The sequence below is a fragment of the Pogoniulus pusillus genome, chromosome 5 (genome assembly GCF_015220805.1).
Source record: "Pogoniulus pusillus isolate bPogPus1 chromosome 5, bPogPus1.pri, whole genome shotgun sequence".
NCBI classification, from domain to species: domain Eukaryota; kingdom Metazoa; phylum Chordata; class Aves; order Piciformes; family Lybiidae; genus Pogoniulus; species Pogoniulus pusillus.
In genome coordinates, this window is record NC_087268.1 from 6,791,713 (window position 1) to 6,814,576 (window position 22,864).

General features: G+C 39.7%; 1 protein-coding gene across 1 annotated transcript in view; it reads right to left on the reverse strand.

Annotated features, from left to right (window-relative positions):
* Positions 1 to 436: 436 nt before the first annotated feature.
* LOC135175250 (nectin-3-like) overlaps positions 437 to 22,864 on the reverse strand; it is a 38,896-nt gene continuing 16,468 nt past the window's right edge. Inside the window, exons 2-6 of the mRNA XM_064143120.1 lie at positions 21,917 to 22,255; positions 14,519 to 14,815; positions 11,640 to 11,757; positions 9,343 to 9,494; positions 437 to 3,229 (exon numbers count right to left, since the gene is read on the reverse strand). Of these exons, the coding sequence (XP_063999190.1) occupies positions 2,637 to 3,229; positions 9,343 to 9,494; positions 11,640 to 11,757; positions 14,519 to 14,815; positions 21,917 to 22,255 (1,499 nt within the window). The 3' untranslated portion in view covers positions 437 to 2,636. The remainder of the gene's footprint in view (positions 3,230 to 9,342; positions 9,495 to 11,639; positions 11,758 to 14,518; positions 14,816 to 21,916; positions 22,256 to 22,864) is intronic.

Genomic DNA, 22,864 nt, shown 5'->3' on the forward strand with positions numbered 1-22,864 from the left:
AGCCCAGACCACCATGCCAAGCTGAATAAAACACCAAGATACATGGTGCCAACTACATAGCTTGTTAACCATCAGATTAAGAGATGACAACAGATTCACTGCAAGAAATATGGGTAAATTACAGCTACAGCAGCTGATAAACCAAAAATACCCAATTAATATTTTGAAGAGAACATGAATTCTATATACTATATGAGCTGTGCTTGCAGGGAGGCTATTTGGACAGCAACTACCCCTATTTATCTTCCTCAAGGCTCAGTCTTTTAGAGGTTTCTAAAGATACCAGGTTTAGAAGTTCAGGATGTCCAATAAGAAAGGCTAAAAACTCTTTCTTCAACACTTCAGCTAGTTCAACTCAGCCTCTGGTTTTGTTATGCTTTTTTCACCTCCAGTTTCAAGGTTATACCTGTCAAACATTTCTTGAACACTATCTATGTTCCAGAACAAAAGAAAATGTTTATTCACACAACAACCACTTGTACTTACAATCAATTCTTTTTACAGCAGACAGAACATACAAAACATTGCAACACGCATAAGCCCTACCCCTATTACCAACTTCAATTCCAAAACATTTCAAATTCTTAACTCAGAGGAATTAAATATGTATTTAAAAAAGAGAAATCCAAACAAAAAAAAAAAATCCACAGAGACAGAAACAAGATATCCCATGTGGAAAAACAGGTTTCTAGTTATGTTTATTTCCAAGTAACACCATCTTTTAAAGATGATATATTAAGCATTTATTTGCAGAGACTTTTTGATCTCTTAATTCCAGAAAGAGTTTGTATCAGAACCTTCTGCTAGAAATTTAACTCCTTCCCTTGCTTTTGCACTCAAACTACAGATACATATAATTGTCATTTGCTATTGTTCTTGAGACTGGTCAGCAATGTACAGGTACCCTACCAAACCAAACAGGAACTCAAGTTGTTTAGTGATGCTTTTCCACTTGACTTTCAAATAAAGCTGTTGTCTTAAATCTTTCTCAAAGACATGCAGTCATGTGCAGCCACAGTGCTGAATACAACTGTTTTTTGTGAAGCTCTAAATGCTGTGAGCTACCAAAAGTAAGGATAGAACAGAACTTGCAGCTTGAATGCTCATGAAGCTGTTGTAATCAGGTAGCCTACTTCGTTTTAAAGGCAGCAGTTTTCCCTCCCCAGGTTTCAAATACTAATAGCTTCAAATACTACCCAGCTTTGTTTTCTTGAGCTAAATGTGTAAAGTTGGCACTTCAAAAGGACCTATAATTATGAATTTATTGTTGTTCTGTATTTCACCTCAAGTTACTTCATTCCTCTCTACACGTTTGCCAAAATTAGTTTAGTGATCCTGCTGATGGCCAAGGAGAACTACTTCAGATGGCAAGCAAGATGCCCTACATTAATTCCACCCAATGTCATTTTAAAGAACAAAAACCTGATGTTAAACCATTATTGATTGATGGGAAAACAAACCCATCATGGTACTAAGACTGCACAACACATCTAGGCTACTCTGAAATCACTGGAGAACATTTTCAGTGGATGAAGTGACAATACAAGGGTTCACTTCCTACCAATAATGTAAAATTCTAGTTACTGTCTTCAAAGTAACAACTCTAATTTATTCAGGAACAGCATAAAATAGGTGGTTTAGTTCCTGGTGGTATAACTCTAGCAAATGCTTTGACAGCTCTTAGCATGCTTAATGTTTAGTGGTACCTGGAAAAACAAGGAGAATGGTATTAGCCTCCAGCTTGAAAATCTCTTAGTTTTCTTCTTGTGTCCAGTTCTCCAGGTTTCAAACTCAACAGCAAGATTCCCACAAAGCCTCAGAAACAGGTCTCAAATTATACCCTGTGCACTTGCAAAGAGTGTCTTGCAATCATTAATGAGCTTTGACATTCTCCCAATTACAGGTTTAACAAAAAATCCTACTGTAGGTATATGTACAGACACAAGCATAAGCTTTAGAAATCAATGACTATAAAAATAACTTCTCATCTTATTCAATGACAAACCTTTGACCTATTCACACAGTTACTTCTCAAAACTCTGTCCATAAGTTAGTTTCAGTGCAATGACTTAAGTACAAGAAGGCTCATTCAAATGCGAAGAGGTATTCATTTTTTGTGCAGAAAGAACTAAAAATAAAGCTTTGAATCTGCTGTAACTCATTTTAATTGGCAAAGTATTTACTATACAGAAGCATTACGTTTACTCTGGGTGGTATCTCGATTGGAGTCATTCACTTAATCTGCAAAGTAGACAACCCAAAAGATTCTATTTTATCGTTGCCTCAGGTAAGCTTCTTTTGAAATCAGAGAGCAAAGACACCCACTTTGTATTCTTCAACAATTTTGAATGGCAACTTTAATTTAGCCTTTTTAACCTCTGACACAGACCAAGATAAGCACTCTGCATGAAAACTCAAACCATAAACAGTAGTACAGCATAGGGAAAAAAAGAAAAGCAGCTCCAATACACTTTCCCCAGATTCAATATTTTTTGTCGAGTTCCAATATAAAAAAATTCCTTCAAAAAAAAAATCAAGTTTCAAAAGGTTTATTCCTGCTCCTGTGTAAGTATAAACAATCTGAAAGTGATCAGTCAATGACATGAGCTGTAGGTATGCTTGGGTTCCAGCAGTCACTACACATACCACTCCCTCCGAGATATTACGGAGCCATCTATGTGGGAAACAAAGTCTTCTTCATTGTCATCATAACATTCACTACCCATATGCTTCATTCCCAAGGTTCCACCTTCATAGTAATCCATGGGTCTCTCATAACGTTCCTGGTACCTGTTAATATTGTCTAGATTGTTCCACTCTGGTTTTTCAAGGTCTTCTAAGTAATCTTTAGGTATGAAGGTGTCCACGTGATGCTTTATCTGTTTTTTTATACTGCCAGGGTAAGAATCCACATCATCTGACTGAAGAACATCTATTTGAGACTCTTTCTGCATATCTGATGGTGGAATGTAGTTATTAGCAAAGTAGTCACCACGGAACGTCCGTCTTCTCCTATAGCAGATAACTCCAACCAGAACACTGACCAGTATGAGGAAGAGAGCCCCACCCACCGCGCTACCGATGACAGTACCCCAAGAGTCTTCCTGCATGGCTGGCAAGGTGGCTGTTGGGAACTCTATTATTCTAGGTTCTGTTGCTAAACCTGTGATGCCATCAGTCGAAGTGTGCCAGGGAACCGTAGGCAGCCGAGTGGTAGTAGTAGGAGGATCTAATGGAAAGAGCAAAGAAGTAGACAAGACACAGAAAAGGCACAAGAATGTCAATGCAAGCTAAATCAGTTAAGGGTTTATAAAGAAAGCAAAGTTGATGGGTATGTTCTACAAGAATAGTTTTTCATTCTCTACTTCATGGTGTTACAGAAAGCATCACACTTTTCACAAGCTTTGCACCAGCTTTATGTGTGGGTTTGAGATGTGCTGCAGCAGGACAGGAACTATGGGGAGAAAATGAAATAGAACAATCTTTAGGTAGACATCTTGCTCTCCTCCAAGGAGATGCAGCTTTTCTGCTCAGATGTCCACTGCCCATTATTTACCTCCTCCAAGAAATAATGTTCTCCATTAAGAAAAACACAAGCAGCCCTCTCTCTGTCCAGCCAGCAGCTAGGAAAACTGGATGAAATTAACTGATCATACCTCAGAGTCAATTATGTCACATTTAATTCCCACTTCAGAAATTGTTCAGGGCATGGTAGAGAAGAATGAAAAACTATTCAGTTGTGTGCTCAGTCAGCAGCATATGAGCTACTCATCTTTAAGCTACTCTCCAAAAAAAAACAACCATTTGTTGTATTAACACAACTTACTCAGCTTCACCTTGGGATTAGTGAAAGAAGCATGGTTAAAAATGGGTTGTATTAATTTCACAACAACACGTTGAGCAAGGAGCATTCAGGATTTTAAAATACAAAAGAAACCAAAACATCTGAAGTAAAAATGATTTCTTCTGAAGCATTTTGATCCCTCAGGCACAAAAGTGTCCACATTCACCCCTCAGGATAAACTATCAGCTAATTTCACGTCAGGTTATGCAGGGAAAGAAGAACCGCTACTACCACCGTACAGAGGCACCCTAAATGTACTACCACAAAGTAAAATAGATAGAACTGGAGATTTGTCAATGTTCCAGTTATCTGAGAAAGGCTAATTTTAAAGATTCATAAATCCAATTTCATGTTCCTTCTCAGAAACAGCCATACAATTCTCTCATAGGGACAGAATTGCCACATTTATCATGGTCACTACAATCCGCATCTTAGAGTGCATCACATTGCTGAACGTTAACATTGTAAGCTTGACTTAAGTAGTGAAGTTTTACACAGATTTTCAAAGCACACAATTCTATTACTTGACTATGTAAGAGTAGTGTTTTGTTAAGAGAGGTGTGTATATATATATAAATGAAATTAATTTGATAGAGGACAGGAAGCTGAATGAGAGAGATGCACTACCAAAATGAACAGGAGGAGTTCAGATGATGATTTTAGTAAAAACTGATTTAGGGTGAGCTTAATAATTTAACCAAGAAGCAGAGATTAAGGAATCCAAGTTTACCAGGGTTCCCATGACCCACAAATCCACAGAAAACTCAAAACCCTCTTCCTTGAGAAATGTTTTTGCTTTAGAGAAGAGCTGTTAGCTTAAAATGCAAGTTCAGAAAGCACCTGCAATATCTTCTTGCAGGCTACACTCTCTGAGGTCTTTTTAAGCTGGCTTTATAATTGCTTGTTTCCTTCTGATAATAAGGTCTCCAGTCCCATCCTCTACAACCACAACATGAAATACACAGTCACAAGAATATAACATTTGCATTCTGGCAAATGTAGCCATCAGATATATGAAATAAACAGCAACCACATTCCATGATTAATATATCAAATTACCAGAGTTTTATAGTAAGTTTTTCCTTTCAAACTCCCATTTCATCCACCAGTTGTCAGGTTGTCCATTACCTTCAAGCATTAATGAACACTTTGATCTTAAACTGATTGCAAATACAATATAAATCCAGTGACTACATGCATTCTTAGAATACACAACCAAGAATACCTCTGCAATCCACACCTTTAATTGCTGAAGCATGACAAAATTAAAACCATCCCTCTTTTCTTATAAGGCCAGTTACAACTAAGAATATGTAATAACTTCTGGTGTGATCCTGAGATTTCTGAATGGAAAGCTAACTTGATTTTTTAACCTTTTTTCCCCCCCCACTTCCTGCACCAAGCAAGTTCCCAAATGGAAAACATCATCAGGACCAGGAATGCCAGAGTTCCTTACCTCCACTTCACAACATTTTGCTTGCAAATGGCATCTCAAACACTACCTCCAAATGAAGAAAACTCCTCTCCTGCCTTCCTTTCCACAAACATTAAGCACACCATTAGGTTGCTCCAAATGTACTTTATTCAAAAGCATCATTTTCCTATTGATTATTTTCTTGAACATTTTACTTATGACCCAATGCTCAACAGCTCATCTCTTTCACCAATATATATTTGTTGCACAAACCACAACATCTGCAGTCAAAAGTGGCAGAAATTCTGAGAAAGTCTGGGTTCAGGTTAAAAGCTTCTTGATCTCCATTTTTGATTCTTGCTATGTTAGGGGCCCTGTTCAAATCAGTATTACATATACTCTGTACTGGTGATGGTAACCAAAGACCCACCAACCATTCCTTTTACTGTTATCTATCTACCATCCTCATTGAAATAAGAAAAAACTGAGAAAAGCAAAAATATTTCCCAACATGAAAGAGTAAATCTGCCAACTTCCTCCACACATAAAAAGAAGTTCTTCTAATTTCTATCAAAGCCTTTGATAACTTCCTATCAAGAAAACCAAGAGTTACTCTTCATTTCAAACAAAACTTTAATGCTTCCTCAACCAAAGCACCATAGCCTTGCACACTAGACTTAGTTTTCCCTGTATTACTGATTTTGCAGATGTTTCTCATGAAAGCCAGCAGTAACTTTCAAGAGCTTAACTGCCTTGAAGGACTCTTCTTGACATAGCTCTCCCAGTTCTTGTAATGCAATCAACTTATTTGGGGCACATGAGTTTCTACATTTCAGTTCATAAGACATCTGACTATGTGATACAATTCATGTCCCCAGACATTGCATATCCTCTCCTCAAACCCCACGCAGCACAGACTTCTGCAGATATCCAGCACCCATTTTTGCTTCGGCAGCAATGAAAGGCCAATGAGAACACTGAATGGGAAAAGAGGTGTACAGATTATCCTTAGAGTCTGAAAACTAGCTCCAAAATCCTTGCATTCCAAAAAGCAAGGTGGTTTTTGCATAGAGGTGTCTGTTCACAGTCCTCATTTGATGGTGTCTGACTGCATATGTAGCACAGAGACGTATTTACATCTGCTTCTCATCCTGCAGTTACAGGATCTAAAGATTCAAGGGCTTGATAGCTACGTGGCTGAGCATTATACAAACAGCCCTTTTCTTCAGCTGCTGAAGCATCTGATTTTGCAACTCCCTTATAACAACCGCAGGAAAAGCAGGCTTTGCATGCAAGAGGCTTTCTCAAGGTCTCATTTGCAGATTCATTGTTTCTCCAGCTACTCCCACTCAAAAGTCAAGTAGCCAGTGAGGACACTGTTTATCCCTCTCCCCACAAAGTCCTATCTACACATTCCACACTGGAGTTTCCCTTTGGATTATCTTCAGTTTGCTCCCCTCTACTTTGTCAGCATGATAAATGTAAGGTTGGTATCAGCCTGAAAGACCAATTTCTTCCTTAACAGTCAAACATTCATATCCAAAGTTCAGTGCACTCTGGCAGTTCCTAGTGGGGATTTCCAGGCACTGAGTGAAACATTTTGGCATTTCATCAAGAGACAAAAGAAAAAAGCTGTGATCATGAACATAACTTCAACTTGCAAGGAATGTTCAGGAAAACTTCTGAAAGTGCCAAGCCTTTATACCAGGCAGCCTACAAGGTAGGAGTTTGGGTATCCTGGGATGGGAACTATAGAGTATATCAATACCCCTTCCAATACACACTTCAGAAAACACAAGAGTGACTGAATTCACAACACTCTCTCAGAAGACACATCTACAAAAGTAAAAGTGATGATCAGGTAACCCTGACAGCAGCCACCCTGTATGACAGTGACTCTGCATTTACAAGCTGCATCTTCCTAGACCTGCCAGGAGGGCCAGGTAACAAACAATGCCTTCACTGTGAAAAAGAAGTGGACTCTTTCAAAAGGTAGGCATTTGAAAAGATGGCAGGAACAGCACCTTCCCATCTGAACATGAGGCTTGTCTTCACCTCTCTTCAAATGGATAGAGGCCTCAGTAAGCACTGGCTATGTAGCTGAAAGAACACCAAGGCAGGAAATCAGAGTTCACTTCCACCTGTAAAACCCTGAGTAGGCCTAGATTACAAGATAGAGTGCTTCACACATCAAGCAGACAGCTTCTTTTGGAAAACCTGCTGCTGCCGGACTAACACAGGAGCTTCAACATTTTATCACCTCTGAATTCCATGAGAAGCATGACTATTTTTACTAGACAAGTATCAAGACAGGTTTAACCTGGTGAACAATGAACAATTAAGAGGTGGAAGAGGTATCTGTGCCTTAAAACCAATACTAAAATACAGATACTAGATTCAAGCATCTCATTAGTATTTCGCTACCCATATATCCATGTATCACCTCCCATCACTAAAAGCTGACCAGTCTACCAGTTAGTCCCTGGCAGCTACTTCCATTTCCCTATACCACTTCAGGAGTATTAAGAACAATTAAAAACACATCTTCCTTTTTTAAACAATGTGTATTAGCAACAAAGGTACTTTTCCTAAGCTTACATTCCAATCCTGTGACACATTCCAACTTAGTATTTGTTTTCTCTACCAGCATCATGACTACTCGGAAACAATAACTTAATAAATCCTCTCTGACAGCTTCATAATTAAAAACTGAAGGATGGTGTGATCATACAGCTTTGTCTGATAACTTCCAAGCTTCACTATGTTTTTGACAAGATTTAGAGTGGAAAATAGCTAAGACAGAAAAAATAAGCTCATTAAATGATTCCTCTACAGCATGGCAGTGCCATGTTCACTCTCACTACGTAATACCTGCTCAGTCAAGTCAAATCTTAAGGTGCTAAGTAGTTTAAACTTCAAGTTTACCACTTCAGACTTATTTACTGTACTTCTAATATCAGTCTCTACATTGCCTCTGTAGAGTAACCTGATTTATTATTAAAGACAGACACTTCTGATAGTTCAAAGCCACCTACCCACCCTGTACCATTTTAAGGGCATCTCAGTTTTTTACAGAGACAGTCACACTGAAAAGTTGCTCCTAGAGTTACAAAGCGTGTGCTACATATGAATTGCTGTAAACAATAGAGGTGCTATACTTTGCCTCACCTCTCTCATTTTTATCAGGTCTCCTATATATCAGAATTTAACACACTGTGCTTTTAAGCAGTTTGGTATTATGATAATAACACCAGACTGATTCTAAGCTGCCTTAAAATCACCTGTATTTTCTTAGATGTTGGTCATGCCACACACTCCCAAGAGGAACACAGCTTTTAAAAACTGAAATTAGTATCAGCTGAAGCATTTGTTTTTACTAGTGCCTAGAACTTGTGGAATCATGACTGTGTATGCTCTCTAGGTAGCTGAGGTCAAGTTTTGGCACTCCCATTCTCTTCTGAAGAACCAGAGTTTTCTGACACTCGTACAGCGCCATTTACACATACTCTGTCATGCTGTTCTTCCACAAAGGTGTCATGATGTATACTGGGCTGATAGATAGGAGAATGTTTTTCAACAGCTGTGATACTAAACAGACAAATCTGCCCTGTCATACTAAACAGATCAGTTTAGTGTAAACTACTACTGCATCCTGAGCAAAGGTGTTGAGTAAATGGAGTACAAAACTTATCTAGAACATACCCTGACCTTCCTTAAAGCAGAGCATTTCTGGCTTCTCTAAATGTAGTTGTTCCCCTGTTTAAAAGACAGCGTATTACAAACAAGATACAGTTCACTGCAGTCATTGTCTTGCCAAATGCAGGTTAACACTCAAAAAAGTTCACCTGGCAAGAGACAGGAATCATCTCAAAAGTGTAACTTCCACTCTATGCTGCTGTTACTGAAGTGTCAGTTTATTCCTGAGTTCTAGTGCAGCTTTCAAATCCATACTTTTAATAGCTTCTCACACAATGAAAAGGCACAAATCTTTTATGCACCAACTGGCTGCCCAGTTTGTTATTTCAATCACTGACCAACAACCACCCGAGCTAACATCCTGCCTTTGCTGAGGAGAAAGACATACCTAGTATGTAGATAGTCTTCTGATCACTTCTCTGACCAAGGGAATTGGTCACCCTACAGATATAAGTCCCAGTGTAGTTGTAAGTCAATGGGCTGCTGAACTGCAGAGTGTTGTTGACAGACAGCAATCCTTCAGGCCAGTGTCCATCCAATCTGAAATAAAACAGGTAGTTCTATTTAAATTCTAAATATAACTAGTTTAAAAAAAAATCATGTCTGCTATAGCCTAGAGAAATTTCTTCCCTATGCTCTCACACCATCAGATATTCTCAGTGGGTACCTGAATATATAGTATTCAGTTTCTGCGCCAGATTCTTTCAACCCCAAATCTGCTGATGATAGCAAGCAGTCTACAGATGACCATTACTACAACTAAGAAAATGTTATCTTAATGGAAGTTGGAGGAGTAAACCAAGTCAAGCTCTAAAACCAAAGTCAACTAACAAGTACTTTGTACCCCTGTCAGGATTATCTGCCTGTTCTTTCACATCCAGTTGAGCCAAGACAATAAATGGTCCTGTCAGTATATGCTTGCTTTATGGCACACTGACTAGCATTTCCGAACAAGACTTCTATCAGTTTCTTGCCTCTTCAGCTGCCTTTTCTCATTCCCCTCACTCTTCCATCTACTTTACAGCATGGAAACGGAATCTGGTGCTTGGGTATACATTTGAGGACGCAAGCCCCAAAACTCACTCAAGCCCTGTGCAACTTCATGCCACTGCATTCCACTGTGCTTTTATACAGGTATCTATTAACAGCTAAGCAAGACTAAGTCGATATTCAAAACAGTGATCACTTAGAAGCATTTAGCATGTACTATTTTCAAAGTAGTATTTAATAAGAAAGACCCCAAGACTTTAAATAATTATTCAAATGAAAAAACAAACCAAACAACAAACCCAGTTAACAGTAAATGTGAGCTCCAACAAACAGAGGTTGAAGACACTCCTCTCATTGCTTTGCTAACACTATTATTGCTCAGAATTGCTTCAGCCATATAAAGCTAGTAAGTGATTAACCATGGGCTTCATAATTCATTGTGCCAGAAGTAATTTTTAAAACACCATAGAACAGTCCATTGGTTTGAAAGTCACAAACAAAGCTTTCATATATGCAACACTTGAAAATATTATTGACCAAGAAAATATGTCTATCCTAGCAAATACAATGTCACCTTTGCTTTCAAGAGATAAAGATTTCCTGGTGTGGTATGTCAAGAAGCTATTATCTTTTGAAACCATTAAGATAGCACACTAGTTCAACACAGATAGTTTTTGTTTCCTTAAACACTCAAGGTGTCCTTCTTTTGCACAGAATTGGTTTTGTTTTCCCTTGAAGCTCCTCGTTCATCAGTACTATAGCTTCTTGGATAGGCTTTGTTGTACCTTGAACGAAAAGGTACACAATTTATTTGAATTAACCTTTTCTTGTAAAAAATTGGCTCAGTTTTAATTTCAACTTGAAAAGTGAACTCTGAAGCTTGAAGTGATCGAAATATTTCAGTATTATATATTGTTTATATATTAATTTCTTCTGGAATTTGAAACAGAGCTTGTATTGGTTAGTTCTTGTATACATCTGGGGGAGCTGGGATTGTTTAGCCTGGAGAAGAGGAGGCTCAGGGGTGACCTTATTGCTGTCTACAACTACCTGAGGGGTGGTTGTGGCCAGGAGGAGGTTGCTCTCTTCTCTCAGGTGGCCAGCACCAGAACAAGAGGACACAGCCTCAGGCTGCACCAGGGGAAATTTAGGCTCGAGGCGAGGAGAAAGTTCTTCACTGAGAGAGTCACTGGACACTGGAATGGGCTGCCCGGGGAGGTGGTGGAGTCGCCGTCCCTGGAGCTGTTCAAGGCAAGGTTGGACGTGGCACTTGGTGCCATGGTCTAGCCTTGAGCTCTGTGGTAAAGGGTTGGACTTGATGATCTATGAGGTCTCTTCCAACCCTGATGATACTGTGATACTGTGATCTCAAATTCATCAAATTCAAGAGAACTGAGAACCTGCTTCATCTGAAGCAACACGTTGATTTATTTGGCTTTGCTCTGTATACTGCAACACACATGGTTTGGTCTGCTTTACTAAGCAAATACAAGAGATTTTATTCTGAGAGTAAAGACAAACTGTTCACATTCTTAAATTTACAAGAAAGCCACCTATACTCATCTATAGTCACAAATACTCCTTTTAATAGGCTAGGTAACAATTACAACTCAACACAAGCATGTACTCAGGCACTTGTGGTAAGAGATTATATCACTCCTATCATGTGGCAAGCCCCTTTTTGTAAGTACTTACCTGGTCCACGTGAATTCCATGGGTAATGGGTTTGCATCAGCATTACATCTGAGCTGCACGTTCTCTCTTCCAATGAACCAGTTTCCATCATAGCCAGTGACTGAGACTTCTGGGGCATCTGACAGGAAAAAAAAGTAGCCTATCACCAATCACAGTATTTTCTTCAAACAAGAACAGTTTTAACATATTACTGACCAAGAAAGCAATATTATCCTTGCAAATCAATCACAGAATCACAGAATGTCAGGGCTGGAAGGAACCTCAAAAGATCATTCTGTCCAACCCCCTGCCAGAGCAGGATCTCCTATATCAGATCACACAGGAACACATTCAAGCCAGTTCTGAACATCTCCCAAGAGGGACACTCCACAACTGCCCTGGGCAGCCTGTTCCAGTGTTCTGTCACATTGGCAGGGAAAAAAATTCCTCATGTTCACATGAAATTTCCTGTTCCTCAGCTTCCACCCATCACCCCTTGTCCTGTTGGCAGGCATCACTGAGAACCTGGCTCCATTCTCCTGACATTCTCCTTTACATATTTATAAACGCTGATGAGGTAATTTCTCAGTCTCCTTCAAGCTAAAGAGCCCCAGCTCCCTCAGTCTCTCCTCATAAGAGAGATGTTCCATTCCCTTCAGCATCTTTGTGGCTCTGTGCTGGACTTTCTCAAGTGGTTCTATGTCTCTCTTGAACTGGGGTGCCCAGGGCAGAGTAGGAGGGGAGGAGAACCTCTCTCGACCTATTAGCCACATCCCTTTTAATACCTCTTGGCCACCGGACTACATTGCTGGCTCCTGGTCAACCTCCCATCAACTAGGACCCCCAGATGCTTTTTCCCTTCGCTGCCTTCCAACAGGTCACTTTTGCTTCCAAGGGATAAAGGTTTTTCTGATACAGTAGTCCACGTTCTGCTCAGAGCAAGTGATGTTGGTTTGGTTTCTTTTTGGTTGGTTGTTCAGGGATTTTTTTTTTGCTTTGTCTTCTGTTGTTGAGAGTATTTTTTTTATGTAAATTAAACAAAATAAGCACAAAATGCACAGTGACACCAACATACTTCCAAGCACCAGCACAACAGTATGCAGCAGATGATTAGACTGGGAACACTTCTTTCATGAGTCCAACTGTCCTACCATGAGCTTTTAGCAAACATTTGGGGAAAGGTGACAGGGCTTCAGAAGTCAAGGAGCAGTTTAATAGGGTCTTTTGGAAGTGAGGAATGGCAATTTAGAGCTACTTTCCACTTGCAAGACACAGCAGAGGATCACAAACAGCATTTTGTGCTGTTATAATTATTGGGAAATCATAAAAAACTTTCACAAGTATCAGTTGAAAATGGTTAGGAGTTATCCACTGGCATCAGAACACGGAATTATATTGTTACAACTCTAAAATGCAAGGCCACTGCAGATAAGCCAGAGACCTAGTGAAGTATTCAGAAGCTAGAGAACAGAAGAACCGATATAATTTGATGTTAACTCCTCCAGCAGGGACAGATGAGCAGCTACGAAAGTTGTAAGCATAAGATAGAACTGAAGGAAGAGCATCACAGAATCACACAATTAACCAGGTTGGAAAATACCTCTAGGATCATTGAGTCCAACCTATCACCTAACCCTTCTACTTAAGTAAACCATGGCACTAAGTGTCTCATCCAGTCTCTTCTTGAACACCTCCAGGGATGGTGACTCCACCACCTTCCTGGGCAGCCCATTCCAATGGCAATCACTACTTCTGTGAAGAATTTCTTCCTAATGTCCAGCCTGAAACTGCCCTGATGCAGTCTGAGACTGTGTCTCTTGTTCTGAAACATACAATCTCCAGTTATCCCTTCCCGCAGTCTTACTGCATAATGTCAGAAGTTCCAAAACATGCCTCAGCACTAATCTCACACAAAAGTAAGTTTAAGACTGTTTCGCTTTAAATTAGAACTTCATTCTTCTAAGAACAAATCCCCTTCCATATCTGTAGGAATGGCTCTGTGACAAAATAAACCAGTACTAATCATTATTTTTACACACAGATAACTGATACTTTGCCAAACAAAACAAAAAAACCCACAGGAGATTCTAGGATAACAAAGAAATAGCAAATTTTAGGGTTTTTCAGCTACCACACTTTTTATTTCAATTGACAGAGTTCTAAGATTTACAGATTTTAAGGCAGCAGACAGCTAAGACAGGCTACCAAAGGACACACTTGAAAATATCTCACTTGGGTTTAAAAAAAAGGCAGCTTATTTGTCTTAACTATGTTCAGCTAAGAAGAGTTGTAAGCCTTCTTGCTTCATATTCATATGCTGTAAAGCACAAATTGGTAAAGCGAGCCTGGTATAGCTTTGCATTACATAAGCAATCTAAAGCTGACAAACAAATATGAGTAACACATATAGCACATTCTTATTTCCTTATGTAAATGAGAGTGGAAAAAGCTTAATTTGAAAATCACTTACTGACCCCCAGAGGACTTACTTTCAACTTGTCACCTCAAACATGAATCTTCATTGGAATTCTTTTTTTAATACAGCTGAAATTGTAAGGCACTATAAACAGTTTGAGGATAAACTGAGTTTGCTATTTTGTCTGTAATACCTTCATGGTTAAATATGAACATGAATAGTAATATTTATCCCTGAGCCAATATGCAAAACAAACAACAGCAACACAATAATATTCTGGAGTTGTGACTGGATTTGTTGTTTCAATTTTTTATTGTAATATAGAGATGCTCCTACCTCTTACCACCTGTATTTTCCACAGATTCAACTTCCTTTTTTTCTCCTGGAGCAGTAAGTGCTGCTGCTTCTGGTGAAAGGTATACACTGATAAAGAGGGTGCTTACAAGATACAGATCAAGTGTTAACCACCTTACAGAATACTTACACTGTATGTCCAACACCTGAGGGTATCTTATCTCCTTTTCCAAAGCAGGGTGCTTTACAATGCAAGTTATGAGTCTTCCTCTTGCAAATCGTGTAGGGACAATCACATACTGGCTTACAACTGTCACTGTTCCATTTGGAAAGACTGTAGAGCTGGATTCCATTTCACCCAGACCTCCTTCCCAGTCAATCTCTGCAGCAGGTTTTCCAGTGGCTGCTGTGCAAGTGGCTGCTACTGTCCTATTGGCACCGTCTATGAGAGGGCTTGGTCCTTTTATTAAGCTCACAACAGGTTCAACTAAGGAGGGAAAAGAAGTAAATTAAAATTAAATTTAAACATGACTCCACATCTTTATTGCTATATAGAAGAGTTGAGCAAGATTTAATTGTTTGCAAAAGCCCACGCTAAACTGATACCCCAGAAATAAGCCCATGTCACGTAGCAGAGATGACACCCCTAGGAATTTTGGCTGCTGTATCCTTACCTCTCTGTCCACTCATGCAACTAAAGGTTACTCTTTCACTACACTGAACACAATGACAAAGAACTCCAACCTGCTTAGGTTTACCATACCAAGCACAGTGCCTCAGTTATCACAGCTAAGAGACAGCTGAAGATGTTAAGGTGAAACTGTACTTCAATTTTTTAGAAAGCTCAGATTCATTCTGATGCACTTTCAAGCAGAATACCTGAAGTACTACTCTATACTGTTAGCTCTTGTCAATTCAAACCTATCCAATTCACTGTTTTAACAGTCAACATCAAGAGCTTAAGCTCCTGCTGATCAGTACATCAAAAACTGATTCCATGATGAAGCCAGCCAACCTTTAAAAACTTTATTATGTATATGCATACATCTTTGATATACAAATACATTTTTATATGTATGTGTGTGCATGTATATATGTAAAATGATATATTCTACCACCCAGGAAGGTAGTAGAATCACTGTCCCTGGAAGTAGGTGGATGTGGCACTATGGGACACAGTGTAAGGGAAAATAAAATGAAAACCAAACCAATCTACCAACACCAAGACTCAGTACTACATCCAAGACACCCACAAATGGAAGGACATGACCACCCTGTAAAGCCCACTGCTCATCTCAATTTTAGAGGTAAGAAAACACACTTCCTTCCAAAAGGAAACTGAGATCCTATGTACAAGTCTATTTTTGAAAGCCTTTAAATACATTTCCTCATTATTTAAGTTTCCTCCCTGTACAAGCCAGCTACCAGTTGCAACCTAAGTCAGAAACACTATCTGATGCTTCAGATGAAAATCAAGGCTTTACTTTCTAGGATGGCCCATTTCTACCACCAGTACCAGAAGATGTAGGTTTCCAATTACATAATCCTTGTCTTCTGACCCAGTGAGGCTGTGGGGGTCATCTGAAATTAAACCATCACTGCATACTACAAAGCTTCAGAATCCACCTAAGTGGCCTAGCACTCACTAACCACAAAGCAGGGACAACTCTTTGAAGTTCTGTGCCTTCAGAGGGATAAGTGCAGTCCACAGAATTTCTTTCCTTGGAGCTGAAGCTGCCTTACAGAGCCTGAAATTAAATAAAGTGGAGTTCACAATAACTGTGCAAGATATTTCACCTACCTCCACTTTCAAGAGATAATTGGGTAACATATTTTCAACTTCAGTGCCAGAACCAGGTTATGACTGTTTGCTGTTCCTTCTCACATTGTTCATGCCTGAAGAAGGTGGTTTATTATTATTTGCTCAATTACACTACAAAGAAAGGCAGGCACAAAATGTAACATAAATATAAAATGATGTGTTCTCTGCTTTGTTTAGCAGTGCTAAAAGAATAGATCTTATTAGCAAATGGAAGGGCTTGTGGGCAGATACTGAGAGTGTGTTAGTTCTTGCTTTGTTTCTCTGAATGCCTGCCCTCTGTGTTCTGCAGTGAAGCTGCTGTTAACCAACCAACAGCAGGGTTTTTCCATCAAGTCCCACCTTCAGTATCCTAGGTCTGAAACATCTCAAAACTCAATTCCCCGCTCTCCAACAGGAGCAACAGCTAAAGCTCTCTGCACTAAGCTTGGATAATTGAATTACTGTACACAGGCAGCATTCTATCACCTGGAAAAAGCCATTCATAACTTGCTTCCCCTGATTTAATGTAAACACTACCATCTTCCTCCTTCTGAATCACCAGTATTAACCTTCTCAATTGGAATGCAGAAGTAAACACTCAAATTTACATTTACTGTCTTTGAAGCACAAAAATACTGATTTTTGCTGTATTCCACCTCACTGTCCAAGATACCCATCACAATGAAGTCATTTAAATTAGCAGCTAGCACTAGTTTATCAGGCCAGAATTTACAGACAAGTAATTTCAACCGAAAATAGTTTAATACAGTCTATATTCCTTTGAACTTTCTTCAAAACAAAAGGACTGCACAACTTCAGAATTTTTCCTCTACCCTTTCCTCAAGTGACACAGAAGTCAACAAGAAGTCTTAATTAAGATAGCAGAGATCTTCAGATCCAAAGCAGACTACTCAGTGCACTATTTCACTTACCAAGCTTTGAAAAAAAACCAAACCAACAAGTAGTAAGTGATAGCAGCCAGAGAACAGCAACTAGACTCATTTAAAAAAGCCTAGCTTCTTCTGAGATTATCATCACTAGTAGGAAAAAAGACATACTTGGCTTTCTTAAGTGATATCTGAAGTGTGTGAGCTTGGCTTACTTCAGTTCATTGTGTCATTCTTAGTCTTTCTGACAAGTCTAAAACTAAGCTGAGCTATCCAGAATTACTTCCTAAAACACACTCATTCCCAGACCAGTGTGTTTTGGTACCTTAGTGGTTTTGGGGTTTTTAAATACTTCACAAATGGTTAGGCTTCTCTTGTCCTGTCTTCCCATAAATCATGCTTCTTGAAGCACACACCAACTCAGAGAATCACAGAACGTCAGGGGCTGGAATCAATCTCAAAAGATCATTCAGTCCAACTCCCCTGCCAGAGCAGGATCTCCTATACCAAATCACACAGGAACACATTCAAGCCAGTTCTGAGCATCTCCCAAGAGGGACACTCCACAACTGCCCTGGGCAGTCTGTTCCAGTGTTCTGTCACCCTCGCAGGGGAAAAAAAAATCCTCCTCATGTTCACATGATACCTCCTGTTCCTCAGCTTCCACCCATTGCCCCTTGTCCTGTTGCTGGGCATCACTGAGAAGAGCCTGGCTCCATCCTCCAGGAATTCATCCTTTGCATATTTATAAACACTTCTCAGTCTCCTTCAAGCTAAAGAGCCCCAGCTCCCTCAGTCTCTCCTCGTAAGAGAGATGTTCCACTCGTTTCATCATCTTTGTGGCTCTGCACTGGACTTTCCCAAGCAGTTCTATGTCTCCCTTGAACTGGGGTGCCCAGAACTGGACACAGTACTCCAGATGCAGCCTCACCAGGGCAGAGTAGAAGGGGAGGAGAACCTCTCTCAACCTATGTCACGGAAGATACATGTCCTGGCTTGCCCAGGCATGATTCCACGATCCCCGTCCCTCTGCTGATGGGGGGGAAGCAGAGCACAGGGAGAAGACAAAAGGCTTGGAGACACCCACTTTGAGGGTCCAAGACCTGCCCAGACTTTTTCCTCCCAAACAAGAAAAAGCAAGCTCCTGACTTCACCTAAAGTAGTCAGGTTCAGCAAGGTGTCATTCTGACTGGTGAATCTCTGTGGACAAGTGGGCCATTGCATTAGGGCAATAAATAAACAGGCTTTGCCCCATGCTGGCTTTTGCTCTGCCAGCTCTGCCCTGCCACATTATGCTCTGCTTTGCCTATAACAATTTTCAAGACACTGGCAGAACTCCCTTCAAGTTTCTGGGTACAGCCTGAGTACTTATCCAAGCCTCTTTGTAAGAAATTCTGTAACTAGATTCTAAACTAAGAACCTCTTTCCAGTTTTAAGTTTAATGTTTGTATTTGCTAGATGGTTTTAAGTGTTCTAGGCTGCCTGTTTGCTGTGTGTATGAATATCCAAACCATGCATTCTGAACATTGTAAGTTTTCCGGTGAGATTTAATGTTAATGAACAATTTTCACAGTTATTAACTATCTTCACCTGGATATCAAAATTAATATTGATTCTTAATTTTGCATAATTCATAACAATCTCCTAGCCACACCCCTTCTTATACTCCTCAGAACAGCATTGGCCATCCATCTGGATGCAACCCTCTGTGACCTGAGCTAGACTGTATGGTCCTCCTCTAGCAGGGGAGGATGGACTCAAGCTCTTTGGGTCCTTTCCAACCCTTGACATCCTGTGATCTTACTGTCAAGCTGTCTGAGCTGGTCTGGTAAAATTTTTTTGGGAAGTAACTTCTCAAACCCATCACAATCTGCTCGGTACTTTTTCTTGGCCCAGAGTACTGTGCAGTACTGAAGAGGGATGTGTACTTCTCACCCACTGGCACTTCTCAAATACCATTACATTTTCAGAAGTGTTTGAGAAGATCCATTTTTCTATACTGACATTTATCTTCCTCTAATTCCTTACTGTAAAAAACTTCCACACTGGCATGTCTGGGTTCTGCTCCTGATGACAGATGCACACCATGGACATTTTGAGCTGTACAGCTCATTCTTCCCTTGCAGCCCCGGTAAGAGCTAGCCTGCAGAAGACCTATTTTACCAACAGCCATGCTGAGAAATCCAGCTTAGCAAGACAATAGAGCAAAACTGAACCAAGTGTTAAAGACAGTCACGTACAGTGCTCAACTACTAAAAATTAGGGCTCTGCAAGCTATCCTGCCACACACCATCTCTTCTGCTTTCAAATACCATCTTGGCCTGTTGAGTCAGCATCTTGAGAGAGAAACAACTGCACACAACATTCTTTGTCATTTTCTGCCTCATAGTTTGAAGAATCAGTTTTGGCCAAGGTCAATACACCTCTCTGACCCAAGAAAACATTTTCATGTTTTCCCCATATTAACTTCTTCTTTAATAGTGCATTTCCTCTAGATAACACAAAACACTACATGAAGCAGATAAGGAGCAAAGGCAACAAATAAGACGAGTTCGTTGAACTTAAGTAAAACAGAGCTAAACATGGTCTTAAAAGAGCAGTGCATTATAGCCATATACTGGACTTTTTATCTTGTAGTTATTTTTTCCTGCGTTTGCCTTTAGATGTCTCTGTCTTACAGCATACAAACATCTGCTACAGAATTGCTTAGGCAGGGAAAGACCTTTAAGATCACCAAAAGCCCTGTGTTAGCCTTACACTGTCAAGTCCACCACTAAACCATGTCACTAAATGCAACATCTATGCATCTTTAAAATGTACCCATAGACTCAATTGCTTTCCTTTCCAGTTGCTGGTACCAAATGACTGAGAGGCTTACAACTACTAGCAACCATCTACATAACCTGAAAAAAGAAACACCAACAAACCAGTACCACTGTATGCCTGACAAAGTTATTTACCTATTCTAACTGCAAATTTTGCTTATATCTATAGATGTTATTCTACATATCTATGTCAAGCAGGTTGCAGTCTCTACATTTTTAAATGGAGAATAAACATATGAGCTGTAATTCTGCTTTCTAAGTTCCTCTTCAGGTTTTCCACAGACCTGAGATTTGAAGAGCAAAGTGGACACAACTAATGCAATAGAAGGAATTCAGACATAATGAAATTAAAACAAACAAAACACACACTCTTCCTTCCCCCAAAAAATATCAAAGTTTTTTTCTCCTTTTTTTGGTGGGGAATAGCAAGATAGAAAAATACTGTCATGTACAGTTCATTGGCTTGTGAGTGCTGGATGTCTGTAGTTTAATGTTTCTTAGGGTTTTATCTTCCTTCTAGGGGTGAATCCTTCATATCTCACATTGTCCACTAGTACTTCATGGAATAGGCAGATATAATTGCATTGTTTCTATTGTATATGTAGTAGAGTTTTGTAGTTATATAAATAATTACAGACACATAAGATAAACCATCTTATTTATTACAGGACCAGGAGTAATGGCTCCAAACTGGAAGGAGCTGGATTTAAATTGGACATTAGGAAAGAATTCTTCCCTCTGAGGGCAGTGATTCACTGGAACAAGTTGCTCAGATGAGTTGTGGGGGGTCCAAGGATGGAAGTGTTGAAAAGCAGGTTAGATGGAGCTTTGAGCAACCTGTTCTAGTGGAAGGTGTCCTTGTCCATGGCAGGGGGGCTGGAACTAGATGACTTTTGAATTCCCTTCCAACTCAAACCATTCTATGACTGGAATAAAAATCTTAGAAATAAGGACTATAAGAGCTAGGGAGAACAGGAAGAACCTCTTACTGTGCTGTTAAAGCACAACAGCTGAAACCTGAAATCAAAACCCACTGCTACACTAGCAACAGACACAACCACCTGTAGTACAGACAGGAAAGAATCACAAGGCACCAAGCATTGCCTACCATAAAACTTCTCAACTTACTTGTTCCAAATTAGACTAAGTCACTTGCTTTGATGCGTTTATTTTGCCCCACCTTGTGGTGGAAGCCAGTTTACATACTGTGGTACAACCATCTGATTAACCTCATCTACTGTTCTACTACTGTAGAAAGCAATAACTTAAAACACCAAGGAGATGATAAGGTTTGTGGAACTAGAGTCACTGAAGACCCTGGCTGTAGAAAATTTCACCTAACCCCTTTCACTGGACACAGACATCACACACTTCTTGTAAGAGGATGAAACACCTTAAAAAAGAGGTCAAGTAAAGAGATTCAATGATTTTAAGTCTACCTGTGCTTCAGTCTAGTCCTGTATGACAGCAAGGCAGACCTCTCAAGAAGATAAAACTAGTGCAGTTTATGGGGAAAAACTGACTTTATATAAGCCTCCCATTATGGCCATCCACAACCAGTAAAGGCCTTTCATTGCCTCTCCCTTCCCACAACTCCTTGTAGTCCAGGCAGGTTTGCTTTACGCTTGTGCTGTGCAAAGGACAGTTTCCATGACCAGGCTCAAGCATCTACATTACTCCATCATATTAGCAAAGCATTTCTAAGGGAATTTGATCAAGGTGATAGCTCAAGCTGTGTTCAGCAGTTTCCCCCCCTCCACCAGAGGTCCTCCCGATTAGCACTGCCAGGTCTAACTTCTAAATATTTGGACAGTGCTTTAGATTAGCACAATGCCTGAACAGGAACTGTTCATGTATTTTTAATTCCTGGACAATCCAAGAGGAAGTTCCACAGCAGCAAGAACCAAAAGAAGACTTCTCCATCACATTAGTAAAAATCCCAAGACACCTGCTACGAAAGACAGTTGAAAACATCTTTCTGTTTCTTTTGGGTTAAATAGGTAAACCAGAACATATTAACAAGTTTGCAGTTTGTGCTGTCAGCATCATTTCCTTGACTAAACAAGTTGACTTACCTAGCACTGTCACAGTTATTGATGACTCTCTATTTCCAAGTGGGAATGTAACTGCCTTGCAAATATATTCTCCTGCATCGGAAAAGCTCACATTTTTTAAGATGATTGTTGCATCAGTGAGTGAGTAGTTCTTAAATGACACTCTTCCCTGGTAGTCTTCTTGAATAGATATTCCATATTTAGGATGATGTACTGCAATAGTCTCTGAACTTTTACCATGTGTCTTCTCCCAAGAAACTTGTGTTATTGTTTCTTTGACATCAATTATGCACTTGAGTTCAACTTCCTTCCCCCAAACCGCTGTCACCTGAGGGTGAACAATTGGTCCAGCTAAGGCACCTAAAAAAACAAAGCAGTTGTTAGTTGGCATATAAAAGGGTTATGTCTTTACATCTTCACATTAAGACTTCTTCAGTGACTGGCTTGACTTTGTTAAAGAAAATTCCTACTTCCTTTGGAAGAACTGTAATCTAGCCAAGAGTGGAAATGATTACAAAGCATGTTTTAAGTAGAAAAAGCTAGGTGTAGATCAACCATGCTTCTGGGAATACAATCACTGATACACAACTGTCTTAAAAAAAATGACCTGGTATTTGTGTAACTGGTGTATGGAGCATTGTGTATGTTGAGATTCACTGAAACAAGAAGTCAAGAGACATGGCACCTTAGCAGCCTGATTACTGTTCTAGCCTATCAGGTAAAAATGGAAATTTAATTTATTGCACTTTTTTCTATTTTCAAAAGACAGGACTCCTAGCAAAGATAATTTAGAGGGAAATGCATCACTGGAACTTCTATCACTTAAGCACATTGGTAATTACTTCAAAAGCAAAGCAACAAAAGCAACAGACACACTATTGTGAAAAACAACCTCCCACAAATCACTCCCATCTTAACAGTGACAGTCAACCTAGAAATTCTGTTTCAGGTGAGGTATCCTGGTTTCCA